At 37.4% G+C, this 27,184-nt stretch overlaps 1 protein-coding gene across 2 annotated transcripts; it reads left to right on the top strand.

Moving 5' to 3' along the window:
• Positions 1 to 49: 49 nt before the first annotated feature.
• Positions 50 to 26,419, top strand: LOC121423582 (muscle, skeletal receptor tyrosine-protein kinase-like). 2 transcript variants are annotated; one of them, XM_041618946.1, is made up of 10 exons: positions 50 to 251; positions 13,219 to 13,701; positions 16,322 to 16,510; positions 17,182 to 17,274; positions 17,888 to 18,018; positions 19,699 to 19,838; positions 20,487 to 20,735; positions 21,157 to 21,308; positions 22,169 to 22,192; positions 23,929 to 26,419. In XM_041618946.1, exons 1-10 carry the CDS (start codon positions 56 to 58, stop codon positions 25,137 to 25,139), a joined length of 2,868 nt encoding a protein of 955 aa, XP_041474880.1. In that variant the 5' UTR covers positions 50 to 55; the 3' UTR covers positions 25,140 to 26,419. The 2 variants fall into 2 exon arrangements, with proteins under 2 accessions (XP_041474880.1, XP_041474881.1); XM_041618947.1 differs by having other exon boundaries at positions 51 to 251; positions 23,932 to 26,419.
• The last annotated feature ends 765 nt before the right edge of the window (positions 26,420 to 27,184 follow it).

Raw genomic sequence — 27,184 nt, 5'->3', positions numbered from 1 at the left:
TGTTCATTAACCATTACACCTACTAAATAATGGACTAGTCTTACATGTTTACGGTATGATTCGTATAGTATGTGTGCATGGAAGTCGCCATATTGAGGTATGCAGTGTGAAATTATACCAAATTGGAGAACTTTTTAGTGTTGCTAGCAGGCTAGCTCGACTGACAATATGTATGATGTGGCGATTATATGTTGCAGCTATTCCACTTGTGTGGTTTTATCTGGTTTCCATCACTTACGGTAGCACAAATGGTAAGATAAAACGTTTTGTTTTGTTATATATATTCTATTTTATCGTGCACCATCTTCCATACCGTACAACACGCATACACTCGTAATGCACGCATTTATGTACACACACCTGTTATTTTTGGCTCCTCATCTGGTGCACGGGGGGGGGGGGGGTAATTGGAAGAAGGGGGGTATCATTTGGAGTAACTTAAGGTCAAGTCCACTCCAGAAAAATGTTGAATTGAATCAACCAAAAAATCAAACTAGCCATAATGCTGAATATTTCATCGAAATCGGATGTAAAATAAGAAAGTTATGGCATTTGAAATGAAAGTTTCGCTTGTTTTTAATTTGCTAGAGTCAAGACAAGTGCCCAAATATTGGATAGTTAAGCATAATTTGACCAAAATAAACATACAATCATTGAATCAAATAAAAATCTTGTTTATTTCTGTAGTACAAATGTTGAATATTGTCATTAAAAAATTAAATTAAAAAAATTATGGTAAATGTAAACGGACATTATTACTTACTCTATAGCCTAGCCCTAGGCCTACTTAACGAGCTTCTTGCTTTTTGACGAAAATCAGACGTAGTTTCCATATATCGGCCACGTAGAGTTGTGTGGTAAATAATGATGATTTACTTAACAATCGGACCTCTTTCAGCTTTTAACATCGTATCGAAGAGTTAGGGGTGATATGATTGAAACATATCGGAACACTTTAATAGTTATGATCAATGTACAAAACTTAATCTAGAAGAAAAATATAGTGAACATACCAGGGGTCACAGTAAAAAAATTGTTCATACCAAGGACAAAGACCCAAAAATATAGGAATTCTTTTTATGTTAGAATACGTAAGACATGGAACAGCCTAAGTAATGATGTTGTCACTGCCCCAAGTGTGCACAGTTTTGAAGCTGCCCTGGATAGATGCTGGAAAAATGAGCCAATAAAATATGACTACGAAAGCCTTGTTCCCGGAAGTAAGCCAGCCATCTTGAGGAGGAAAAACCTAGAACTGAATACAGAGGCATAACATGCCTACATTCAGAAACTTCCCTAGGTATCCCTACATGTAGGTAACATCGACGTCTTCCCTCAGCTGCGCGACTTGGCTCTGGAAACGAGCACTCGCGCGTCAACAGCACGCATTTCCAATTCAATCGGCCGATACATATATGTCTGATGTTTGGGATCGTGCCATATTTGGAAGGGTGTCAAATTTCCCACCGTAGGGAACCCCGCAGTGGCCATTGCAGATTTTTTTGCGATAGATCAAACGTGTGATCTCGGCCTCGGCGACAATATTTCTGGCGGAAGTCACTTCCCCCTTGCAAGTTTTTTTTTTGGTCATCTATCTTTTGGAGTCTATAATTAGCGAGGGTCATAAGATCTCTGTAAAGTCAAAATCATAGATTTAACCCCTGGAATATTTTTTTTGAGCAGCAACTTGGATCTTCTATGTGTGCAGTTCAATTCTGTTCATGTACATTGTATCTTCTGCATGCAAGTCCCCTGCCAATACGGGTCCCTGTAGTTACGGGGAGGGAGTTGAAGTAATTTTCGTCCGATATTTGGAAACCATCCGATGTTTGGGTACTTTACTCTAGATCTACTAACTCCTTTTAGAACGAGGCATCACGCACGTACGTCACATCTCATACAGACTGTAATCGATTCATGTCTGACATCTTAAAAAGAGAAGCTAAGCCCCAAAGTTACTCAAAACTTAAGTGAGCAGTGAATAGAATTAGCAATTTGATTTTTCATGCCAGTAGAGTACAGATGGGAAGGATCCGGGCATGCTTGACCCAAATTTTTTCACAACCAAGAAAAGAAAAAGAAAAGGAAAGAGAGAAGGGTGAAATATTCTTCTGTTGAGTATATACAGTTCTCAATTAATGTAGCATGAATATTGTGTTAAAATCTATCACAAATTGGATTTTAGCTGTAAATTTGTAATGAAATTGTCAAAATTTTTGCTTGCTTGCTCAGAACTTTTTTTCTAATTCTTGCCCGATACGCCATATCTGGCCCTCTCAAAATTTATGCTTACTACACCACTGATGTGGTCTATCATCAAGTTTGTGTTATTAGATCTACAGCAATTCTTTCTTTTTTTTTAGATTTATAACCATTAACAATAAAGAGAATGAATTAACTTTAATTTAATTTTTTTAGAGAAACTTTAATGTTTTGAGAGGAAAAAAACTCATTTAGGTACCTAGTAGCATAACAATAAGTGTGTTACTGTTATCATTAAAGTGGGCCAACTGAATCTGAATAGTTGAGTCGGCAAGATGTTGAGAGACACATCCACGCTAACATGTACATAACTACACTGCACAGAATGTTTCTGGAACCTGGCCAGATTTAAATTTACTTCTAACCTGAAGGCTATTGAGAAAGTCCAGCGACGAGAAACCAAGCTACGTGTAGTACCAACCCTGAAGGAAATAGACTATGGCAGAAGGCAACGTGCGATGAAATTTCCTTCCATCAAGTACAGACTGCGAAGAGGTGACATGATTCAAGTCTGAGATAATCCATGGCAGTGATGATGTGAATAGAGATTGTTCTTCACATCAGCTACCACTCAAGCAACTTGTGGCCATCCTTGCAAGCTTTTTCTGAGGAGTAGACTGAGTGTGAGGCAAAACACTTTAGTGTTATAGTGGTCAGTGACTGGAATTCTCTGCCTGCTGAAGTAGTTACAGCATCAACAGTCAATCACTTCCAAACAAAACTAGACAAGTTTTGGTCTGTGTGGCATTATGTTCATGCATGGGAATAGTGATATAGTCACTGCATTGGCACAGCAAAGCACAAATAGCACAGATGCAGTAAAGCAATTTATCCAAGCTACATGTAGGAAGACAATGTACATGTACAAGATATACCTGGAAACTTGACTGCAGACACAACTGTATTTTTCCAGTAGATGCGGTATAAAGGTATAAAATACAATTAGTTTAGGACTTGAGGTGGTGCTTTACATACTGCTGGTTCTTATAACTTGCTTTAAATGACAAAATAACAGAGCATCTCAACCAACATAAAACATGTCACCAGTCGTATGTTGAGTTTTTGTTAAACATTTGAACAACGGAAATTCAACAAAAGCAGGTTTATTCTGTGTAATAATTAAAGGACAAGTCCACCCCAACAAAAACTTGATTTGAATAAAAACAGAAAAATTCAACAAGCATAACACTGAAAATTTCATCAAAATCGGATGTAAAATAAGAAAGTTATGGCATTTTAAAGTTTCGCTTATTTTCAACAAAATAGTTATATGAACGAGCCAGTTACATCCAATGAGAGAGTTGATGACATCACTCACTCACTATTTCTTTTGTATTTTATTATATGAAATATGAAATATTTTTATTTTCTCGTCATTGTCATGTGAAATGAAGTTTCATTCCTCCCTGAACACGTGGAATTCCATTATTTTAACATTTTGTGCTTCAGGCAAGGAGGTCCTAATCGAATTCGTAAAAATTGAAATATTGTATAATTCAAACAATAAAAAACAAAAGAAATAGTGAGTGAGTGACATCATCGACTCTCTCATTTGGATGTAACTGGCTCGTTCATATAACTATTTTGTTGAAAATAAGCGAAATTTGAAATGTCATAACTTTCTTATTTTACATCCGATTTTGATGAAATTTTCAGCATTGTGCTTGTCTGATTTTTCTCTATTGATTCAAATCAACATTTTCTGAGGTGGGCTTGACCTTTAAAGTCACCATTTGATGATTGGCCAAAACCGATGATTCAGACTGTATACTGTACACCATCATCACTGGGGCAACAACCTTTCCTATACTTATCATACTTCTCTTCGTAAAATTCCGAGTTTAAATTTAAGTACATGAAATCAAAAGGCATGTAAACAAATAACAATGTACGGAGCCCCACCAGCTTTCCTCAAAAACTTGCTCAGAAAAGAAACCTCATTTGGTTGAGATCTGAAGTCCTGACAAAAATACTGAAGCAGAATAGACCAAGCATAAAAAGGAGGCCATAAATTCAGCAAAGTCTATAAATGGAGGATGAAGGCGTAAAAACTGCAGACAAATTGAAAGTCAGAAGGGGGAGGAGGGGGCGGAGATACACGGGAGCAAAACCAAAAGGTGGCTTCTGTTCACCAAACATCCCACCGCTGCCACCAAAATTACACCTACATTTACATTTAAAGCCATGATACACAACAGACGGGGGTTATTCTAAGTAACAATGCAAGCCACCATTTAATAATCAGCCAAAGTCCAGCTGATTTGCACTGCTTACACATCCGCTGGTCGAAACCCACCTTACCTGAGGGGGCGCTCTTTTATCAACACTTAACTACTGATGAACTATCTTCACTGGTGCTGCTACATGTATGTGAAACTCCATCCAGAGCTTGAAAGACTGCCGTGATGCTACATGTATCATGCCCCTTAGCAAGTCATTTTAGATTGCTCTTGCAAGTCTTTGGATGGTGATGTTAAAGGTCAGTCCCAGATGTAAATCTGATTGATACAGGTAACCTCAACTACACATAAATACATGTACATGTAATATGGTGGAGATACCAAAGTTGTCTAAGTTGCTGACTAGATACATAAAATTTCCAGGCTCTGGGTCCAAAACCCGGCCATGGTCTCATGACATCCACCTCACTGCTTTTTACACTCACTCCATGGTGATATACTGTAGGTAAGTCGCAGACACAATGGCCCGTATTCTGAAGTCGGGTTTAACTTAAACTCAGGTTTAAAGTTGTGGTTTAAGTATGGACAGCCAATTGTTACATAATCACTAACGGTAGAGATATACTGTCAGCTCATTCGGCTCTCAAATCATTCATAATTGTGTAGGAAGTATAAATATATGATTGTCTTCACCATCGATGAATCAAGAAAGAGCACAGTAAACATAAAGCATACAACTTAATAACAATTTTGATACTTTTGGCTTTCCATACTTACATGTAAACCACAACTTTGAACCTGTGTTTAAGTTAAACCTGACTTCAGAATACGGGCCATTGTCATTACAAAAAACATTGTACACAAACAAGTATAGGGATGCCAGGGCCGAGTTAGCCTTTTGACAATGCCTTGTGACTTAGTTATTATCCTTGTCAAATAGTGGCTGAAACAAGACTAGCTGTCGAAGAGAGCTGGCGAAACCTGGGGGAATGCTGTTGTGAGGCCTTTCGTAACATGGCTTTTACTGCTTGCTATGAATTATTCATTTACTAGTCGCTCAGTTTCTAAAATACTGTACATGTCATATCAGACACTGGGCCTTGTCTAAATGCTAGGGCTGAGTAGTCAACATGTAGTTGCCCGACCGGAGTCTAAGACTGGAGTCTAATACCCTTTTCATAAACCCATCCTCCAATTAGCCGCCTAAGAGTAATGCGGATAATTCAATAAAAATTGCGTTCACAAACTCCGAAAATAAGCCGCATTATTTTTACGAGGTGGATAATCGTCATGACAACTGGACATGCCCCCTCCGATGCGGTTGTGTTGGAAAAGGGTGACCTTGTGACCGCACCATGGCAATTATCCGCATTATTTGGAAAAGCGTTCATAAACTCAAAATCTTGTCCCGATGCTGCTATTACGCGGATAATAGCAGCATCAAAATAATGCGGATTACTCTGGTCCTCCTTCAATTTTACGACCAAATTATGCTGCTATTAGCCGCATAATTGGGTTTATGAAAGGGGGGTACAAGTCTGGGGTTGGATAGAATACCATGGGTTTTGTGCCCTTCATCAGGACATTTTATCTCCAGTTGCTCTGTACACTTTTGGATCGGGATGTTAAAACTGAGAATTATTGGTTACACTGTAGAACTAAAATGTGATCTTCATAAACATGGTTCAAGTCCATTCATTTAAAGGATTGACCTGTATTCTGAACCTGGTTTACTACATGTAGGTGTTACTGTATTTGTGACAGATATCTTAAATAGTGTGGGTTCCATTATCAGGTTCATTTAACGCTGGAATCATTTTTTAATCGTCTGATGAAATTTCAAAATTAATTTAAATACAAATAGTTTTTTTCACCATTAAAACATGGGTATAGAACAGTGTAAACATATACTAGTTTGACATTTTCAGTTTTCTATTTATAACACTTTTCAAGTTTATGCCACAGAGTTAGACTATGACCATAAAGAAAACCAGTCTCAAGTTTTGCTGTACATACATGTACTTTCATGCTTTTATCTGTAAAATATGTGCACATTTCAGTTCATACTGCCAATCGATCTTGAAATGACCCTTTTCATAAAACTAGTACCTTTAATTATTCACAATAAAGGCCTCATGATTTTGATCATGTGCCCTTTTTTACCTTGCTTCATGTTCTGATACTGCTCAGGAAAGTGCAAGTGACATATGATAACATTGTTTATTCTTGCGCTCTAATAGCCAACAAGGCGGGTATTTCCGTGCACATTGTTATTTCCGAGTCCTTTTATTTCCATTGACTTTTTATACACAGTGGAACACTTTAAAACTGCATTCTTGCCAGTTGTGGATTAGTAGGAGAAAAATGTGTCAAATAATCTTGAAATGGAATGCTTCTGGTTGTTTACGCCAATTGTGACAATGGTTCTGCATATTTGCTTTTGTGTAATGCATCCTTGTTTACGATATTAGATCAAGTTTATTTGTAAGCTGAGCATACTACTGTAGGTGTGTGTGACCTCATAAGGCCCTTGTAATGTGTGGGTTATTATTCATTTGTTATTGTTAATAAGAGAGAAAGAGATAGATTGTTTGATCATCTTTCTGAAACTGCTCAGAAGAATGTAGAGCCTGGATTTGACCTCCATCTCTTTCTCACTTGTTCACTTTATTAAACTTTTTTTCACAATTTCTTATTAATTTGAATTTATTTTTTGTTGTTGTCTTGCCTGCATAGCAGAGCAAGACTATACATGTAGGCGCCGCTTTTCCAAAGACGGTGGCGGCATCAACATTGACATTTTAACCAAGGTTAAGTTTTTGAAATGTAAACTTTAGAAAGTGTATGGAGTATTATGGTTCATGAAACTTGGAACATACAGTAAGGGTAATGAAGTATTACCAATTATCCTGCCTGAGTTTCAGGTCACATGACCAAGGTCAAAGGTCATTGAAATCTTAACCAAGTAACCATGTACATGTATTTACTGAATATGTTGCGCATGTTTCAGGTCACATGACCAAGGTCATTTATGGTCAATGAACTTTGATGTTTGGGATATTTGTGGAATTGTCATCATAATTGAAATTTTATGGATCTAGTTCATGAAACTTAGACATAAAGAGTAATTAAGTACACATGTATCCCTGAACATCCTGCGTGAGTGTTGCCAGTCTCCAGCGAATATAAAAAATTTGAGAAAATACCTTTTTGCTTCAAATTTTTTAAAAGTAACTACATTTACATGTAATATTAATGGAATGTAAGTTCTCGTACATTAAAAGTAAACACCCAACACAAAAAATAAATGAATAAATGAAAAATAAAAATGGATAAAGAAAAATCAATCAATAATAAAAAATTAAAATAAAAATACACTCGTACATGTACTCTCTACTCTATGTAGCTACATGTAATCCTGCAGCCAAAAATATACATGTTTTTAATGCATTCCTAATAAAACATGCATTTGTGTTTTTACATGTACATGTAATACTATAATACCCTTTTTACACAGGCTAAAATTTCCTTAACCCCGTACTATACGTGGTGCTAAATTGCCATTTAGCCCCACCTATAGTACGGGGTTAAGCTTAGCCCACTTTCTTTTTACACAGCATTTTTGCAAAGTGGGCTAACCCCACCTATAGTACGGGATTATTTGGCCCTGCAAAAAAGCAGGGTTATCCCAGCAATTGCGGTGCTAAGAGCGATAGTACGGGGTTAAGATCGCTAGTGTAAAATGAAAGTGGGCTAAGCTTAACCCCGTACTATAGGTGGGGCTAAATAGCAATTTAGCCCCACCTACATGTATAGTACGGGGTTAAGGAAATTTTAGCGTGTGTAAAAAGTGTACGAGTACTTGTACTACGAATGAGCGACAAAAACCACAAGTCCAGGGTTAGCGAGTTTCGTGTGTAAAAAGCAAGCATTCCTTATCCGGGGCTAGCAATAACAATTTGGCATGTGTGAAAAGGAAAAAAATAGTATGGGGTTAAGGATAGTACGGGGTTAGCGATAGTCCGGGGTTAAGAAAATCCTGTGTAAAAACAGTATTTAGTGATAAATATTCATCTTCAACTCTCCATCTTGGTCCTTTGAGCAGTTTTTATAGTCATTAAATGCATGTCGAGAAGTCCAGATAATCTTTTGCAATCCATCCATCAATGAAGCTCTATACATGTGTAAAGTACATGTCCATGTACAGAGTGAGGAATTCATAGTCATTGCCCTTAATAATTGCAGCTGGCTTGTTGTTTGTAATTCCCCTTATTGTTGATCTACATTGGTCTTTTGATCTTAGAGAAAGAAAGAGAGAGATAGAGAAAGAAAGAAAGCCCATATCCATTCATCTGTAGTACTGCTATTGTTGTAGTGTAGAGTTGTTTGTGACCAAAAACAAATGACCGTACTGGGTGCTTTGGTACATGTATGAATATTGTGATATATCCATGAATTCGATTCATGAGCTTTTTAAAATGTACATGAACATTATGCACCTTTTTAATAGTTGTTCAAGCTTACATAATTTAGATCATTGTGCTTTTCATATCTCTCAATTTTCTACTAGAACAACTTGTTGTTTGAATTAGATTTTCCCAGAGAGGTCAAGTCCACCCGAGTAGTATGCTATTTCGGTTCCTCTTTGCAATGCATGATGGGACAGAATCCTAGTATGCCGCCAAGCGAGCGTGGCTATCAAGGCATGCTTTGTCAGTCCCATGATAATTGAAAGTGTGTCACATTTTTGCCCGTTTTTGCTCTAAATACAATTGTAAATCTTGTACCAATGGTACATAAATGATAATATTAATAGGTCTATCTATAAGTACAGCAACTGTACTAATGTCCAACCTTTCAACTTCTGACCATTATTTTTGATAGTGTACATGTTGACTGACCATGTATGAAAACAAGAGGCATCTTCTGTGATGACTCTGCACCAGACAATGATGGTCTACCACCTTCACTCAGTACATGTACATTTCTGGTATTAAAGAGAAATTCCAGTAGTTGCAGTAAACACTGATTTCATGAGAAAGTCTGTAAAACCAGGCTTAATTGTCAGTATATCATCGAGGATCTAGATCTGGTACAGTTACATAAACTGAACTTTGTGAAATCTTGAAATCTACGCTGAATAATGTTCACTCTGAAGATAACCAACACGGATAGGCACACGTGGGACAGTGTATTATTATTGCTGGAATAAAGACCCGACGGAAGTGACCGAATCCGCGCTTATTTTGCTGATTTCTCTGCAATTGCACAATTTCTTCCAGAATCCTTTGGCACATATTTTTTATTCATACAAACAGAGACTTGGGTGGTCATTATATTAGATTCTGTAAAAAGTCATTTTCAGATCGTTACCAAAACTGGAATTTATCTTTAATTGTGGGCCAGTATACAGTATTTCAATGTGTGGAATGCAACCGAGTCGTTGAGTTTAAAGTGTTTGTTCATGAGTGGTATAGATCCACGACCTGATATTTGCATACAAAGTAGAATATTTTGTTACATTGTACATGTATAGTCTTTTGCTGCATGGTGTCAATGGATGATGCTTTCAACCTCCCATAGGTTTCAGACATGGGTTACCATGTTCCAGTTTGCAACGAGTTAACTGTCTTTCGATTAGATGTCAGTCTACCGAAAGGTACATGTAAAATGCAACCACCTGCGGCACTCTAATACCCTTTTCATAAACCTATCCTCCAATTAGCCGTCTAAGAGTAATGCGGATAATTCAATAAAAATTGCGTTCATAAACTCCGAAAATAAGCCGCATTATTTTTACGAGCGCCCGTCCTGAAAAAGGCGGATAATCGCCATGACAACAGGACACGCCCCCTCCGATGCAGTTGTGTTGGAAAAGGGTGACCTTGTGACCGCACCATGGCAATTATCCGCATTATTTGGAAATGCGTTCATAAACTCAAAATCTTATCCCGATGCCGCTATTATGCGGATCATAGCAGCATCGGAGTAATGCGGATAACTCTTGTCCTCCTCCAATTTTACGACCAAATTATGCTGCTATTAGCCGCCTAATTGGGTTTATGAAAGGGGTACAGACTAAGTTTTGATATACATATTTAGGGCAAGGCCACTTCTCTATTTATGGCCCATGGAAAAAGTGATAAAAAGGCACCAAAAACAACCATCTCCAAGGCCAATGTCTGCAGGCACAGACCCTGATTGAAACTTCGATCAACAAGTGTGTCTCCAGGCAAAGACTACATGTAGCACATACAGAACTTGCTGTTTCAATTCTGCGAGAGGGCCTTCAGTACACAAGACATGAGTAGGTTGCACATTCAGACCCTTATTACTCAAGTGTAGGGTTTGCAAAGCAGAATAATTGAGACCAGTCAACAAGGCATCCATAGCCGTGGCTGAGGAGGCTAGGATAGCCTTTCAATTGATGGAAACCCTGGGAATTAAGGTTATCAAAGATGTAGGATGCACACAACTTGTACGATTGCTATAAAAGTTTTCAAAGTGCAAGCATGAAATGCAAGTGTTTTTAAAAAAAACAGACATTCAAAATTCCAAACATGTTGGCTACCAGTATACATATAAATTTATATATAAAGACATAGTTTTGCTATATACTTCTATGTAATGTTGACATGATCAAAGTCAAAGGTATGATCTGACATGATCAAAGGTATGATCGATTCATAGTTATCTGTTTGGACTACATGGGATTACGTCAGTCTACACACTTGTATTGTTATTTTGTTGGAGTGAATTAATGTATCTTCCAAGTTGTTTTTGCCAGAGTCTTCTAAGATCTTTGTTACATAATCCAGTGATCTCCACCCACACACACTTCTATTCATAGTCAATACCCATTTGAAATAATACAGCCTCTAAAAATCTACATGTAGTCGGTCAAACTCTCAGCCTGCATAATGTACATTACATACATGTATACACTCTGGTTTGACTTTAATGCTTATACATGTATTTCAGGTGACATAACAATTGCTACATGTATGGCCCAAATTCACAAAGGTGGTTTTGAAAACCATTGGTTGAACCCAGGTTTTATGCAGATTGCATGTACAATGTTATTACGCTTATTTACCATGTACATGTATATTTAAACATTTCAAATGTCACAGTTCCCCCAAATGAGCACTACATGGTGAAGACTACATGTACGTGTTCTCACTGAAAGGAATGTTGAAAGGGTTGTTTTTCTTATTGCTTGTACATGCATTTCGCTATTTGCATGTAGTGCCTTGCATTACGGGGTAAATTTCCCGATCAGAGAATACCTGGAACTGACGAACTTCGAGGCAGTCTGAAACCACCTTATGTAGATTATGAAGATCTAAAAATTCAAAGTTATAATGAATCACCTAGCATTTCTCACAGGTCGTGTCCTCGTGGCTTTTCACCCAGTGACCGCTGGACTGCTGCTGAATGTTAATAGTAAATTGTGCATTTGAACCCTCATCTTGAATTCACACAATAGCAGAACAGTTACCATATATACAAAAAAAGAAATCCTGATAAAGAAATTGTTTCAACATGTATACTTAGGACAGTGTACCAGGATTGCATTTTGAACGATTCTATTCACCCTGTGTTCCAAAGCCCTGACTTACAATAACAATCCTGTTTACATGTTTTGCTGCCAAGTTTTGTGAAATGTCAACAAACAACACTGTGGTAGGAGGCTGAGCAATTAACATATTTTATGCTTGGTGTAATGAGAATGTGTCAATACACTACATCTTATTGAAATGTTTGTGGGAAAGCAAATATTTGAGAGAGAGGACATGACCATAAAAACCAGAATCCAGCCAGCACCAGGAATGCTAGATTATTTAGTTGTATGTGAACAACTTACATGTAAATGCATGTACAGTAGTGTACTGTACATTGTCCTTTATAACATTTAGCATTTGCTATTGAAATTAACATGTACATTCACCTCGATTGATTGGTGTTATGAAGTAAATTGTATAACGCCTACTTTTTGTCTTGCCTGCATAGCAGAACGAGACTATAGGCACCGCTTTTGCGATGACGGCGGCAGTCGTGTCATCTACCTTGAAATCTTAACCAAGGTTAAGTTGTTGAAATGTCATCATAAACTTAGAAAGTATATGGACTAGTTCATGAAACTTGAATAAAAGGGTAATCAAGTATTAATGAGCATTTTGCCTTAGTTTCTGGTCACATGACTAAGGTCAAAGGTCATTTAGCGTCAGTGAACTAAGACCATCTTGGGGGAATCAATATTGAAATCTTAACCAAGGTTAAGTTTTTGAAATGTCAGTATACACGTATACTTGTTTAGTATGCTTTTCGAAATCCCAATAGCAGGTTGCATTTTCACATAATAAAGTTGTTTTATTTGTGTACAGACGGGGCAAAAAAATGGCATTTTAAAACGACTCATTTGAAATTTTTTTAAATATATATTCATCTTTCACACAGATAATCAGTGTTGGTGACCAATTCATTTTCAATTGATATTTCTTTAATTAATTCTTAGAGTGAAGGCTTAGGCTGTACTGTACAAGCATGTCCTCCCAGTGAAGTGTAAACCTCTATCTGAATTCCACCATGCAAACTTTTATAGAACTTCTGATATTCAAGGGGAATGTTCACTAGCTTAATATAATGTCATCCAATCTATACAAAGCATGAATAATGTCATTTTCCCCCTAAAATTACAAGTATAATTTTCTTTTTATTGGATTATCTCGTGAATTGAGATTTGTTTTGACAACTTTCTTTTCTACCCTTGCAGATACTGTTGTTCCTAGGCAGAAAGCTGGTCAGACTGTCCTGGGTAACCACACAACAACTCAAGATGGCAGCAACACTAACCACAACACAGATGCCCTGCCACCTACCACATCCACAACATCGTATGCCACCGACACGGCATCCAAATCAGACTCTACTGCCAAAACCCCGCCACAAGTTGCAAAAGACGCAACAAGAACTAAGCCGCCATCACCACCGGCGGCGGCGACATCACAGACATTGCGCTCGACGCTGTCCGCAAGAACAATATTAAGTGAAAGCATTATTAGAACTATAACCACAAAAGCTATTGGCAATCAGACTCCACCAACCCCTGCGGTTGGAAACAGAATGAAAAGTACTAGTGAAAAAGATTATTTATTAACCGATGTAACAACAATTAGTGTTCCTTTTGGAGGAGAAGAAGAAGAAACAGGACAAGATGAACTGCCGAGACCACCTTTAGATTCCATCACAGGTTCAAGTAAGAACAAACATAATTATATATGCTGCATTCGACAGGTTGCTTAGAATTTTAAAAAGCGTTGTAAAGTTGTGTGTAGAGTACATTTACCAGGGATGACGTCACAATTTGTTGGGGAGCAACTTGGCGGGGTTTTTTTTCCTATGATAAATTGGCGGGGCATGATGAAATCACACACACAACCCAAATTTAGTGGGAATTAGTACATTGGGGGCCACGATATGACCCCTTGAATGCATTATTAGCTCCATTAAGGTAAATTTACTTTGACTGGATCATAACATTTAGAACCAGGCCGATAATATTCATGAGGTCATATCTATAAAGAAATGTATGAAAATGGTGAAAAGCAAAATTTTTTACTTAATGACTTCATACTGTGGTCCTCAATATATCCATGAAGTAGTGCTTGAATTTCTACCTTGGTGGTGTTTCACAGAGATCAAGGCTGACTTTACATTTCACTTGAATTCCATGTTGTTTGGGTATATATTGCATCACCGCATTGATCATCAGATCACGTTCGTGAAATGCACTCTATGATCATTGAGATACATGTACATGTTGAATATCTTTTGCATATTGGCACACAATGTATACATGTATGTAATTAATAATTACTTTTAGTCACGCTTTTTAATCCTTATATGAATGGGAGCATGATACATCTTTGTTGATAAGAATTATTCAAAGATTTAACCAACAAACTAACAAAGTGATCTATATTGTTGAGTCATCCATTTTTGTCTCACCTGCGAAGCAGAGTGAGACTATAGGCGCCGCTTTTCCGACGGCGGCGGCGACGGCGGCGGCGGCGTCAACATCAAATCTTAACCTGAGGTTAAGTTTTTGAAATGACGTCATAACTTAGAAAGTATATGGACCTAGTTAATAAAACTTGGCCATAAGGTTAATCAAGTATTACTGAACATAGAGATTCATGTCACATGACCAAGGTCAAAGGTCATTTAGGGTCAATGAACTTAGACCATGTTGGCGGGATCAACATCGAAATCTTAACCTGAGGTTAAGTTTTTGAAATGTCATCATAACTTAGAAAATATATGGACCTAGTTCATGAAACTTGGACATAAGGTTAATCAAGTATCACTGAACATCCTGCACGAGTTTCACGTCACATGACCAAGGTCAAAGGTCATTTAGGGTCAATGAACTTTGGCCGAATTGCGGATATCTGTTGAATTACCATCATAACTTTGAAAGTTTATGGATCTGATTCATGAAACTTGGACATAATAGTAATCAAGCATCACTGAACATTTTGTGCAAGTTTCAGGTCTCATGATTAAGGTCAAAGGTCATTTAGGGTCAATGAACTTTGGCCGAATTGGGGGTATCTGATGAATTACCATCATAACTTTGAAAGTTTATTGGTCTAGTTCATTAAACTTGGATATTATAGTAATCAAGTATCTCTGAACATCCTGTGCACGTTTCAGGTCACATGACCAAGGTCAAAGGTCAATGAACTTTGGCCGAACTGGGTGTATCTGTTGAATTACTATCATAACTTTGAAAGTTTATGGATCTGATTCATGAAACTTGTACATAAGAGTAATCAAGTATCACTGAACATCCTGTGCGAGTTTCAGGTCACATGATCAAGGTCACAGACTCACAGGTCATGTAAGGTCAATGAACTTTGGCCATGTTGGGGTTTTTTGTTGAATAACCATCATATCTCTGTAAGTTTATTGGTCTAGTTCATAAAAAGTGGACATAAGAGTAACCATGTATCACGGAACATCTTGTGCGAGTTAGAGTAGTATTCAAAGTCAGCACTGCTGCTATATTGAACTGCGTGGTGCAGGTGAGACGGCCAGAGGCATTCCACTTGTTAATATTTGACAGTGCTTTCCTGACATAGCAATTGATAGTTGTAATGAACTTCAGACATTCCAATTATGAAGAAGGGTTGTGATTCTTTTCCATTAGTTCATTTTCAAAAAAGACAAGGCACGACCTTAATTATGGTAAAATATAACAATGACATCCCTGAATAAAAGAAAATAGATAATAGAAAAATTACATGTAACTTGAATACCATAATTTTGATGACTGGTATGGACACTACATTGTATGGCCTGTATTTTGAAGTTGGTTTTAACTTAAACTCGGGTTTAAAGTTGTGGTTTAAGTATGGATAGCCAATTTTTACGTACATGTAAATCACTAACAGTAGAGATATCATATCAGCTCATTTGGCTCTCAAATCATTAATTACATGTATTGTCTAGGAATTATAAATAGATGATTGTCTTCACTATCGATGAATCAGGAAAGAGCACAGTTAACATAAGAAACATACAAATTAATAAAAATGTTGACACTTTTGGCTTCCCATAATTTTAGCACAGAGTTAGACCATGGCCTAAGTTAAACCTGACTTCAGAATATAGGCCTATGAGTTTATTGACTGAAGAAACTCCAGTAATCATAGCAACCTCAATGATTACATCACTGAACAGCCTAACAATTTCAAGACCTCTGTTTTACATGTATCGAAGTTGATGGAACTTAGGTCAATTTTAATAATTTCACTGATTTTAATTATGATATTGTCAATTTTAATTTTCTGATCCTCTTGAATGCCTTGCAGGACCAGTGATTGAGAAGAGTGGGCTGAAGGACAAGACCGTTGAATTAGGGGATGATGTCCGACTGACGTGCCATGTTCAGAGTGTCCGTCCTTCTGAGATCTGGTGGGAGTTCAACGGGATAGCCATCGGTCAAAGTGACTTCTTCTCAATAAAGACCAAGCCCAGGGCTAGCTCACTCAAAATAAATGGTAGGAAATATTTTTTTGTTATTATTTGTAATACTACTTCATAATAATAATAATGATAAAATGATAGTGGTATCTATTCATCAAAATCTCAAGCAGTTGCAAATTACATACTTATACAAGATACAATATAAATGATTATATAATACATTTAATGCATTATTACATTAGTCCTGGAATGTGTTTCAGTCATTAGAATTTAAATTTGGAATATATTCATCTTTTTTTCTTTTTTTTAAGTGCACACCTAGTTACCAATAATGCATATAGCATTTCCATTTATTTGAAAGTAGGATAAAAGAGCATTGTAGATTAAATGCCTTGCTCACAGGCATACATGTACATGTAGGTGCCGCGGCCAGGATCGAACCCCGGACTTTCCACTTGGCCACGGCACCTCAACTTTAGAATTTAAATTTGGATCTAGCACCCTCTCTCTGCAATGTTTTTATATCTTGAAAGCCACCTTAGTTTGTTGTTTTGCGGGTGTAGTCAGATACATGACCCCACTTTTGACCAATCAAAGGACTAGATTAATCAACATTCTCACAGATTGATGTGTATACTACAATATTAGTTCATACAGTACAAGTACATGTCAGAGTGTGAAATGAGCCAGGGAAAGCATGTTTGAATATTAAATAAATGATGGATTTGTGTTTGTGTTTTGACAGGAGCTAGTTTGGAGCATGCTGGTAGCTACACATGCAAGGCAAGGAATGAGTTTGGTACTACAGTATCTCCTGACATTCAGGTGGTGGTTCTAAGTAAGTGCAAATATATCTTATAAGATTTAATTCTTGTGTTATACCATCATATTGATATTAGATTTTGTATGATAGTTGTTGGAAAGAATTTGTATTTTGAATAAAGTATCAGTAGCAGCAGTAATATAAGCAGTAGTGTTTAGCAGTAGTACTAGAAGTAGTAGTATAGTGATGTTAGGAATAGTAGTTGTAGTATTAGTGGTAGCAGCAGCAGTGGTAGTAGCAGCAGCAGCAGCAGCAGCAGCAGCAGCAGCAGCAGCAGCAGCAGCAGCAGCAGCAGCAGCAGCAGCAGTAGTAGTAGAAGTAGTAGTAGCAGTAGGAGCAGCAGTAGTAGCAGTAGCAGCAGCAGCAGTAGTAGTAGCAGTACATGTATTAGTAGTAGTAGTAGTAGTAGTAGTAGCAGCAGACATTTAATCTGCAGTGTTCATGACACAATGTGAAAAAATAAATGGAGGAGAAGAAAAAATATGTATACAGGAAGAACATGTAAATTTACAAGAACTATGATAGTCCATGATAAACAAACCAAGCCATTTCTGTTTTAATAAATTCAACACACCTAATATTTTTCTGACAAATTCACATGTTTCCATGTGTTTTTTTTCCCCCACAGTGGCACCCACATTTATAAAGGGGCCTGGTAACCACAGCGTAGGCTATGGCCAGCTGTTGAATCTCAGCTGTACGGTAGAAGCCTACCCACCTCCCAGGATAGCTTGGTTCAAGAACACGGAACCTCTTCCAGTAAGTGCTACGCTTTCTACATGTCAAATCTTCCTTTTACATCTTCCTCCTCTGTTTCCGTTGTTTTTCTTCTTTGATCAAAACCAGCTTCACGCCAGGGTCAACGTCCCCTTTTGATTACAAAATCCTGTATTCTGAAGTCAGGTTTAACTTAGACCATAGTCTAAATCTTTGCCAAAATTATGGGGAGCCAGAAATTCTGTTTATATTGCATATTTCTTATATTTACTTATTTGTTTCCTTTTGCTTTCATTGTTAAGATAAATGCTTCAGTTACAATTCCTAGACAAGTGCTAACAATATGAGTGTCAAATGAGATAATAATGTGGGTTTGTATTGTGAGGGTCTGTGCCCCAACTGGCTTTCCATAGTTAAACCACAACTCAAAACCAGGGTTTGATTGAAACCCGAGTTCAGAATAGGGGCCAAAGTGATCAGCCATTCCTTCCAGATTCATCTCTGTTCATCTTGAAGGAATTGGCAGGATAAATGAAATTAATGCCAATACTTTAGCATTAATTTATTCATTCGGTTTCTTTTTTTATAAAGGTTTAATCAGAGTTCCTCTTTAATGTTCAGCAACTGTAGATCATTCCATCAAATAAATTTTCAGTGTAAACTCTCTATGAAATCTGTTTTTGATTGACACTGTCTACTTTTAAACTTCACCTATAGCATGATTGAAAAAAGATGGAAAGTCTAAATTGCTTTTCATGACAATACCCAATTCATATATGGGAAGGCGGGGTAAGTTGAGCATAGGGGCAAGTTGAGCCCCCACCCCCAGGCCAATAATGAATGAGTCGGACATTGTGGTGGTGTCATATATTGATGACCCATTACATAACCATTTACCCAACCATATTGTTTTCGACTTTGAAACAAAAAGTACTTTTTAGACAGCAAAATACAAATTTCAGCCAAAAAGTAAAAAAAAATTGTGTAAAATAGAGGGGTGCTTTTTACCCACACACATCTTTAAATATAATAAAGAAATAAGAACAATATTGTTAGTCCAGGTATGGATCTTCATTCTTGTCATAGTCTTTTAAATGATGGATGCATAAGAAATGTGTGGATGTGAAAATATTGCATTATGTTCGGACTGAGGTACTTTGGGCCAGCCAACATGGGGCAAGTTGAGCCATGGTAATTCTTATGGAAATAAGAATGAAAAAAAAATTTTTAATTGAAAACCATTGATATGCAGGCAGAAAGGTGTAAAATCACATGACAGTTCTTTTACTTTTAGAGGATGTTAGTATTTATAGAGAATTAGCAAGTGAAAAGACTACAAATAAAAAAATTGACAAACTGCTTCTTCCCACATACATTTTGTACATAGTTTTTGTGGCTCAACTTACCCCACATATGGGGCAAGTTGAGCCATTTGACATCATTTTTTTTCAAAGGTCACAATTAATTTCAGTGTGGGGGTACAAAGTTATATATTGGTGAAAAATATTTCCCAGGAATCAAATTTAAAGGCAAGGTACTTATTTCTACAATATTATTAGTCACATCAATTCTAACATGCAAAATGCAAAAAGTGTCACAACTTACCGCGCCTTCCCCTACTGTGTGGTATACCTATATCCAATGGATTTCATTTCATACAATTTTATATAAGATTTTTAAACAGTTTGCATTTAAATCTGCAATTACTATTTCTTTTGGTAGCAATGGACTGGTAAGGAAATGATCGTCATAAACGTGACAGAGTCGGCGACATACTCTTGCTTCTACCGGAATGTTATCAAGGACGAGGATAAGTTTGCAGCCCGATATGGAGTGGTTACTGTGACTGGAGTCCGTCCCAGGTAAGACAAGACTGACTTTGAAGACACCAGGGGATGGTTTCATTTAACTTTTGCCCCCCCCCAAAAAAAAAAAATTCTGGTAAACAAAATTATGCCATGACACGTAACACATTGAAAAACTGAAGCAAAAAAAAAATTGTCAATGTTTTTCTTTGGTGCAACAGGGCCCAGGACTTGAATAAATTCCAAGGCCTTCCATTGATGGCCTAGAGATTGACTCAATTGGTGATTTCAAGTTCAGTGTTGACCTTTTGGTGTTGTCATTTTTTACACGAGTATAACACCAAACATAAAATGAAGATTGGTCTTGAAAAGCCACTCGCTAGTTGTTAAGATGTCAATAATGTGATCTGGATCAGTTTTACAAACTCAGAATAGCTAGAGGAAGGAATCGGTATTGTGCTTCCAACACCAATGCCAACACCAGACTTGAAATTACCCCATGCCTTAATGTCTGGCCTTAGATTCTTTTGCTGCCCTTTTAAATTCAATTTTCTTTTTGCTGTTGTATAAAAATATGCCTTTTTGAGAAGTGGTCTTGCCTTAAAGATATCGAAATTTAAAGACTGTGGCGCACTGTCAAGTCCCAAATCTCATCTTCAGCAATGGGCCGTTACTTTGATAATCCATGTCTGCTGTCTCTTGCAGTTACTGTGCTGCTTACAACGGAGCAACCTGCCGTTCACAGCTGCCATCCAGTCCTTACTATATCTTTGTGAATGGTCACGGTGACGAACCCCTTACCTTGGATAGCAAGCTTTCTGAGATCCTGTCTAGTAAGACGATGATGAACATGCCCGAAGACTGTCAGGCGGGGATCAGAGAGCTCCTGTGCCACGGTACGCATCCAAAGTGCGAATTGGTCGGCCAGAAACCTAGAGGACAGAAAATCTGCAAGTAAGTGGAGTAAGGTCTGAGGTCTTTTAGACTCGATGAACTTTGATTATGTTGTGGTATCAACATTGAAATCTTAAATCAAATTTCAGATTTGAAAACAACTTCGAAAGTAAATGGATCTCTTGCATGAAAGTTGGACGTAAGCATAAGCAAGTATCACTGATCATTTTTGCACGAGTTGTCCAGTCACATGATCAAGGTCATTTAGGGTCAAGAAACTTACAAAGCATGAATGGTGTTTTTGTGAATGAATTATTCATCTTGGTTGTTACCAATGTCGGCACTGCTGCTCTAGTAAATCGTGTGATGCAGGCGTGACTGCTGCCAGAGGCATTCCACTTGTATTCTTATCCCATCCACTTTCTAATCATTTAGTTTTTTCTCACATAAAATTCTTTTTCATTTGTTTATGATAATTTAGGGAGGATTGCGAGATCGTTCAGAGCAGATGTCCAGACTGGGCTCAGCTGGTCAACCGTTTTCTTGACCCTCTACCGGACAAGATTCGTAGTCTTGGGTTGAGCTCATGCGAGAATCTACCGGAAAACTATTGCACGTCACTGTGGCCTCTTAGTAAGTATGACCAGGACCCTGTAACACAAAGCATAGTGATTGATTGTAGAGCTGATATTTACCATTGAATTTGCACAAATGTCAATGTAATCAATCATAGAAATCAGCCATATGGATCAATCGTTGTGCTTAATGCAACAGGGCCCATTTGTTAAGACCAAAGTTTGCACAAGGAGTCTGTCTTAAACTTCCAAACATATTAACATAGATGTCAATGCTTGATCACATGCTTTGAGTAACACCACAGTTTAGGATTAGAGTTTGCAAGCATGTTTTATTGATAATTTTTTTTTTGTGAGACAGTTCTTGTTAAATTGAATTGAACAGGTATTTGGTAAAACATTATAGATGAATGTATAAGAATCTAAGCTATGGTCATGTAGTTGATAGTAAGGAATTTGTGGTTTTCTTCTAAGTTCATTTTCCCTTGGTGCCATAATGAAATTATAACATAAAAAGAATATTGTCTTGTGTCTCCATGAAAGAAATATGTAATTCTGAGTAAAGCTTTTGATTTTTTTTTGGGGGGGGGGTTATTGAGGAATATCTCTTACCCTTCATCACAATAATTCCACCAATATGGATATATGATACACCCATTTGGGTTAGTGATAGTGCTTTTCATAACTTAAAAATGCATGATGTTCTTATTATGTTGTCCAATTTTTTTCAAACTTTCACCAATCAGCTGTCTCTGTATTCTGTTAAAAATTTCTACTGGGATTGGATTCCCTTATAATAATGGTGAAAATTCTTGATTAAAAGTCTCCCAAATTTTAGTGTACGTAATCATATATTTTATATGATATATTCATTTGTTTTGTTTTCTAAATCATGTTCATATATATTCATTTTCACAGATGACACAAGCCAACCTACAACAGGTAATTTTCATACATTACTGATTTCACTTCTTTATTTATAAAAAAAAAAGGTTCATTACTAATTTAGATATGTGATATGTAATTGATATTGAAGTTGTAAAGAAAAATATAATACAAATTTGATACTATATGCCAATGAACATTGTACAAGGCTGCTTCTATTAAGTATGTACATTTGTTTCATAGTTCCTTTGAAAAGTTGGTATACTCTAAAATAATCACAATTTGAAATCATCAAGTGAAGTAAAAAAAATATGTATATATTTATATAGGGTTTGGATGTACAAGATGGGTGATTAAACAAATAGTAAGATACAGTGTACAAATTCTTTCAATTCATGAAATTTTACCAGTTTTGGGTAAGCTTTCACTTTGTAGATGGTGTAGGTGCTTCTGCAATACAACAAAGTGTTAGAATGGGATTGTATGTTAAGAAGGGCATCCAAAGTCGTGCAAAACGGAACCCCTAAAATTTTTTGATTCGTGAAAGAGAATGTGCTAATGCCATAGCACTAATCTGGTGAACTTTTTCAGTGAAAAAGTTAAGGTTTTTGTCTCACCTGCGAAGCAAAGTGAGACTATAGGCGCCGCTTTTCCGACGGCGACAGCGGCAGCGGCGTCAACATCAAATCTTAACCTGAGGTTAAGTTTTTGAAATGTCATAACTTAGAAAGTATATGGACCTAGTTAATAAAACTTGGCCATAAGGTTAATCAAGTATTACTGAACATCCTATTAGAGTTTCATGTCACGTGACCAAGGTCAAAGGTCATTTAGGGTCAATGAACTTAGACCATGTTGGAGGAATCAACATTGAAATCTTAACCTGAGGTTAAGTTTTTGAAATGTCATCATAACTTAGAAAATATATGGACCTAGTTCATGAAACTTGGACATAAGGTTAATCAAGTATCACTTAACATCCTGCATGAGTTTCACGTCACATGACCAAGGTCAAAGGTCATTGAGGGTCAATGAACTTTGGCCGAATTGGGGATATCTGTTGAATTCCCATCATAACTTTGAAAGTTTATGGATCTGATTCATGAAACTTGGACATAATAGTAATCAAGCATCACTGAAAATTTTGTGCAAGTTTCAGGTCTCATGATTAAGGTCAAAGGTCATTTAGGGTCAATGAACTTTGGCCGAATTGGGGGTATCTGTTGAATTACCATCATAACTTTGAAAGTTTATTGGTCTAGTTCATTAAACTTGGACATTAGAGTAATCAAGTATCACTGAACATGCTGTGCGCGTTTCAGGTCACATGACCAAGGTCAAAGGTCAATGAACTTTGGCCGAATTGGGTGTATCTGTTGAATTACCATCATAACTTTGAAAGTTTATGGATCTGATTCATGAATCTTGTACATAAGAGTAATCAAGTATCACTGAACATCCTGTTTGAGTTTCAGGTCACATGATCAAGGTCAAAGGTCATGTAAGGTCAATGAACTTTGGCCATGTTGGGTTTTTTTGTTGATTAACCATCATATCTCTGTAAGTTTATTGGTCTAGTTCATAAAAAGTGGACATAAGAGTAACCATGTATCACTGAACATCTTGTGCAAGTTAGAGTAGTATTCAAAGTCAGCACTGCTGCTATATTGAACCGCGTGATGCAGGTGAGACGGCCAGAGGCATTCCACTTGTTTAATGTATATTTTGATGTCATTTGTCTCCTAAGTATGGTATTGAATTATTGAGCCACTCTGTTTACTTTTGTTTTTCAGCAGCTTCCCCAAGAGTTCCTACATCACCAACAACTAGGATCATACCTACCACTCAGTCAGTAAGACGCACACCGAGTGGTTTAGGAGAGGATCCTCGAGATACTGCGGAACAGGATCCATTCATATTTCTTATTCTCGTCATCACAATACCCAGTGCTGTTGTCATTCTGATTGGAGTTAGCGCTTTGGTCTTTGGCGTCAGACACTACCGAGGTATCTCAAAGTTCACCCTCCCCAAGAACATTGATCTGAGTGGGATGACGGAGAATCCAATGTACGGCAAGAACTTCAACACCAGCTTCAATCCCCAGCTGGCGTACCTGGAGTACGATAGGAACAGTGTTATCTATGAAAAGGACATCGGTGAGGGTGCCTTTGGAAGGGTCTTTATGGCTACGGCACCGAAGCTGGTGAAGGGGGAAGCGGAGACCGGTGTCGCGGTCAAAGTACTCAAGACGACCGCTGACAAGGGCGTGACAGAGTATTTCAATCGGGAGGCGCAGATGATCGCCAGGTTTTCCCACCAGAACATCATCAAACTATTGGGTGTGTGCTTTGTCGGGAGGCCGCTGTGTCTCCTCCTGGAGTACATGTCGGAAGGAGACCTGGAGGATTTCCTCCACTCCAGGAGCCCTCACCGCTCCAATTCAAGAACTTCAAACAGCCCAGGAAGCGGGCTGAAGACGTATGAAAAGCTCAACATGGCAAAGCAGATTGCGTGCGGCATGGCTTACCTGAATGAGATGATGTTTGTGCACAGAGATATTGCCACTAGGAACTGTTTGATCAACAGCAGAATGGATGTTAAGATATCAGACTTTGGCCTGGCGAGGTACGTCGGTCACAAGGAATGCTTTGTAGGTCATAAAGAGGAACACATCCCGATTAGATGGACAGCACCGGAAGCATTATGGGATTATCAGTTCACGTTTGCGTCCGATGTCTGGTCTTTCGGTGTGCTCCTGTGGGAGTTGTTCTCCTACGCAGAGCAACCATACCTGAACCTGTCGCACGAGGACGTCTTCTTACACACGCGTCAAGGCTACAGGTTGAGCAACCCTGAGAACACCCCTCATAAGGTTCACCAGGTCATGACTGACTGCTGGGATGCCAACCCTTCTAATAGACCATTCTTTAAACAACTCAAAGACTCACTTGCCAGCATGGAATGTGAATGGCTAGCAAATGGCAAAGAGACTCAATCTCAATGAAATGATCAAACTAAGACTCACAATACCACATGTGTATTAGAGCATCCAAATCTTTTATAGAAATATTTATATCATTTTGTGTTCACACCTATATTATGTAACATGTGAGTCTGTCTTTTCAATTATATTGATTCCTATCTTTGAATTAAGGAGAGGGTGTCACAACAATAAAAATTAATTTGGATTAGATTGGATCATTCATGGAACTTCATAAATTGTTGCATTCTTGGCGAGCTATTTCAGGAATGAAAACAAGTATTCAATGTCAAAGTCAAAAGAAAATCTTTTGAGTTGGCTAAATTTCAGTTTCAATAAGAAGTAAGTCCATCGTCTTGTCTAAGTGATGTATGTGTTGGTCTCAAATTTACATTTTGTATACAAACCACTGATGAATAGTACTGCACAATGTGTATTCCATTATTTGTATTGAGACGATGTTTTTTTTTACCATGTTAAAAAATATGTGAATGCATGTAAGCCAGCAACCAGAGGACCTAAGGCTTAGGTCCTCTCAGAGGGACCTGGTAAGGAGGATAATTGACTTGTCAAAGGGCACAAGCGCACCATTTAGGAATCTAACCTGGGTCATTAGATTGAGAAACCACCGCTCTTCCGACAGAGCTAACACAATTCGAGAAATACTTGTTTCATTTATCTTAGTATTTTTGATGCTGCACTTTGTTGATTAGAATGTCTTTCATTGTTTGGATTGTAAAGTATTCAAATTCAATTAATTTTCCCTCAAAATGAAATATACAAAATCACTGTTTTTAATGATTTACTTCCCATAGGGACATTGTCTTGAATGCTAGCATGTATGATTGGGGAAAAGTACTGAAAATGTTTACATAATTTTTCGATGTATTATGTGGTGTCGTTCCTGAAAGCTATTCGTTTACACCTAAATTGGCAACATATTGATAACGATAAAATCACTGAATTAAAAAAATTGACAACTGATTAAAATACTGCTATTATCATACAACTTGATGTTGTATACATATGTTTTCAAAGTATTGAAAATGAATAGAAAAATTAACCATTGTTGCCGATTTGAGGAGCGTAGCAGATTAAATAATGTTGATTTGATAAAGCTGTATGGTTAAACATGTCTGGAAATGGTGCAGAAATGATATTATCAATGCTTTAAGCTGCAGCTGTCAGTGATACTGATTCATTCCACGTTTGTAAGAAAAAAAAAGATTGGTGCTTATTTTTATATTTGACTTCTTACATGTTGAGTGATGTTACTCTAAAACCCTCTTCATATGTAGTACATTGTAAACCATTGTCTACTTTACATGTAGGGGAAGGCGGGGTAAGTTGAGCATAGGGGCAAGTTGAGCCACCAGCCCCAGGCCAATAATGAATGAGTTGGACATTGTGGTGGTGTCATGTATTGATGACCCATAGCATAACCCCTAACCCCACCACATTGTTTTCAACTTTGAAACAAAAAGTAGTTTTTTAGAGGGAAAAATATGAATTTCACCCAAAAAAGTAAAAAAGAGTGTGAAATAGATAAGTGCTTTATAAACACACACGTCTTTAAATATAATAAAGACATGATAACAATATTATTAGTCCAGGTATGGATCTTCATTCTTGTCATAGTCTTTTATATGATGGATGCATAATAAATGTGTGGATACAAAATTATCGCACTAAGTTCGGACTGGGGTAAGTTGAGCCAAACAGCATGGGGCAAGTTGAGCCATGGTAATTCCTATGGTAATGTATCTTAAAAAACAAACAAACCATAAAAATCGATTGAAATGCTGGCTAAAAGGAGCAAATTTACATGACTGCTCTTTTCCTTTTAAAGGATGTTAGTATTTATAGAGAATTAGCAAGTGAAAAGACTTTAAACAAAAAATTGACATGCTGGTTCTCCCCTCATACATTTTGTATATAGTTTTTGTGGCTCAACTTACCCCAGAAGGTGGCTCAAACTTACCCCATATATGGGGCAAGTTGAGCCATTTGACATCATTTTTTCAAAGGTCACGATGACTTTCAGTGTGGGGATAGAAAGTTATATATAG

The sequence above is a fragment of the Lytechinus variegatus genome, chromosome 11 (assembly GCF_018143015.1).
Source record: "Lytechinus variegatus isolate NC3 chromosome 11, Lvar_3.0, whole genome shotgun sequence".
NCBI classification, from domain to species: Eukaryota; Metazoa; Echinodermata; class Echinoidea; order Temnopleuroida; family Toxopneustidae; genus Lytechinus; species Lytechinus variegatus.
This window is presented reverse-complemented; position numbering and strand designations above follow the sequence as displayed.

What these genes read in the sequence shown, in the direction of transcription:
- LOC121423582 (XM_041618946.1), top strand. Translation starts at nt 56, where the DNA reads ATGATTCGTATAGTATGTGTGCATGGAAGTCGCCATATTGAGGTATGC. An exon ending in CACTTACGGTAGCACAAATG is followed by an intron (nt 252 to 13,218) that starts GTAAGATAAAAC and finishes CTACCCTTGCAG; the next exon opens with ATACTGTTGTTCCTAGGCAG. An exon ending in AGAGGACAGAAAATCTGCAA is followed by an intron (nt 20,736 to 21,156) that starts GTAAGTGGAGTA and finishes ATGATAATTTAG; the next exon opens with GGAGGATTGCGAGATCGTTC.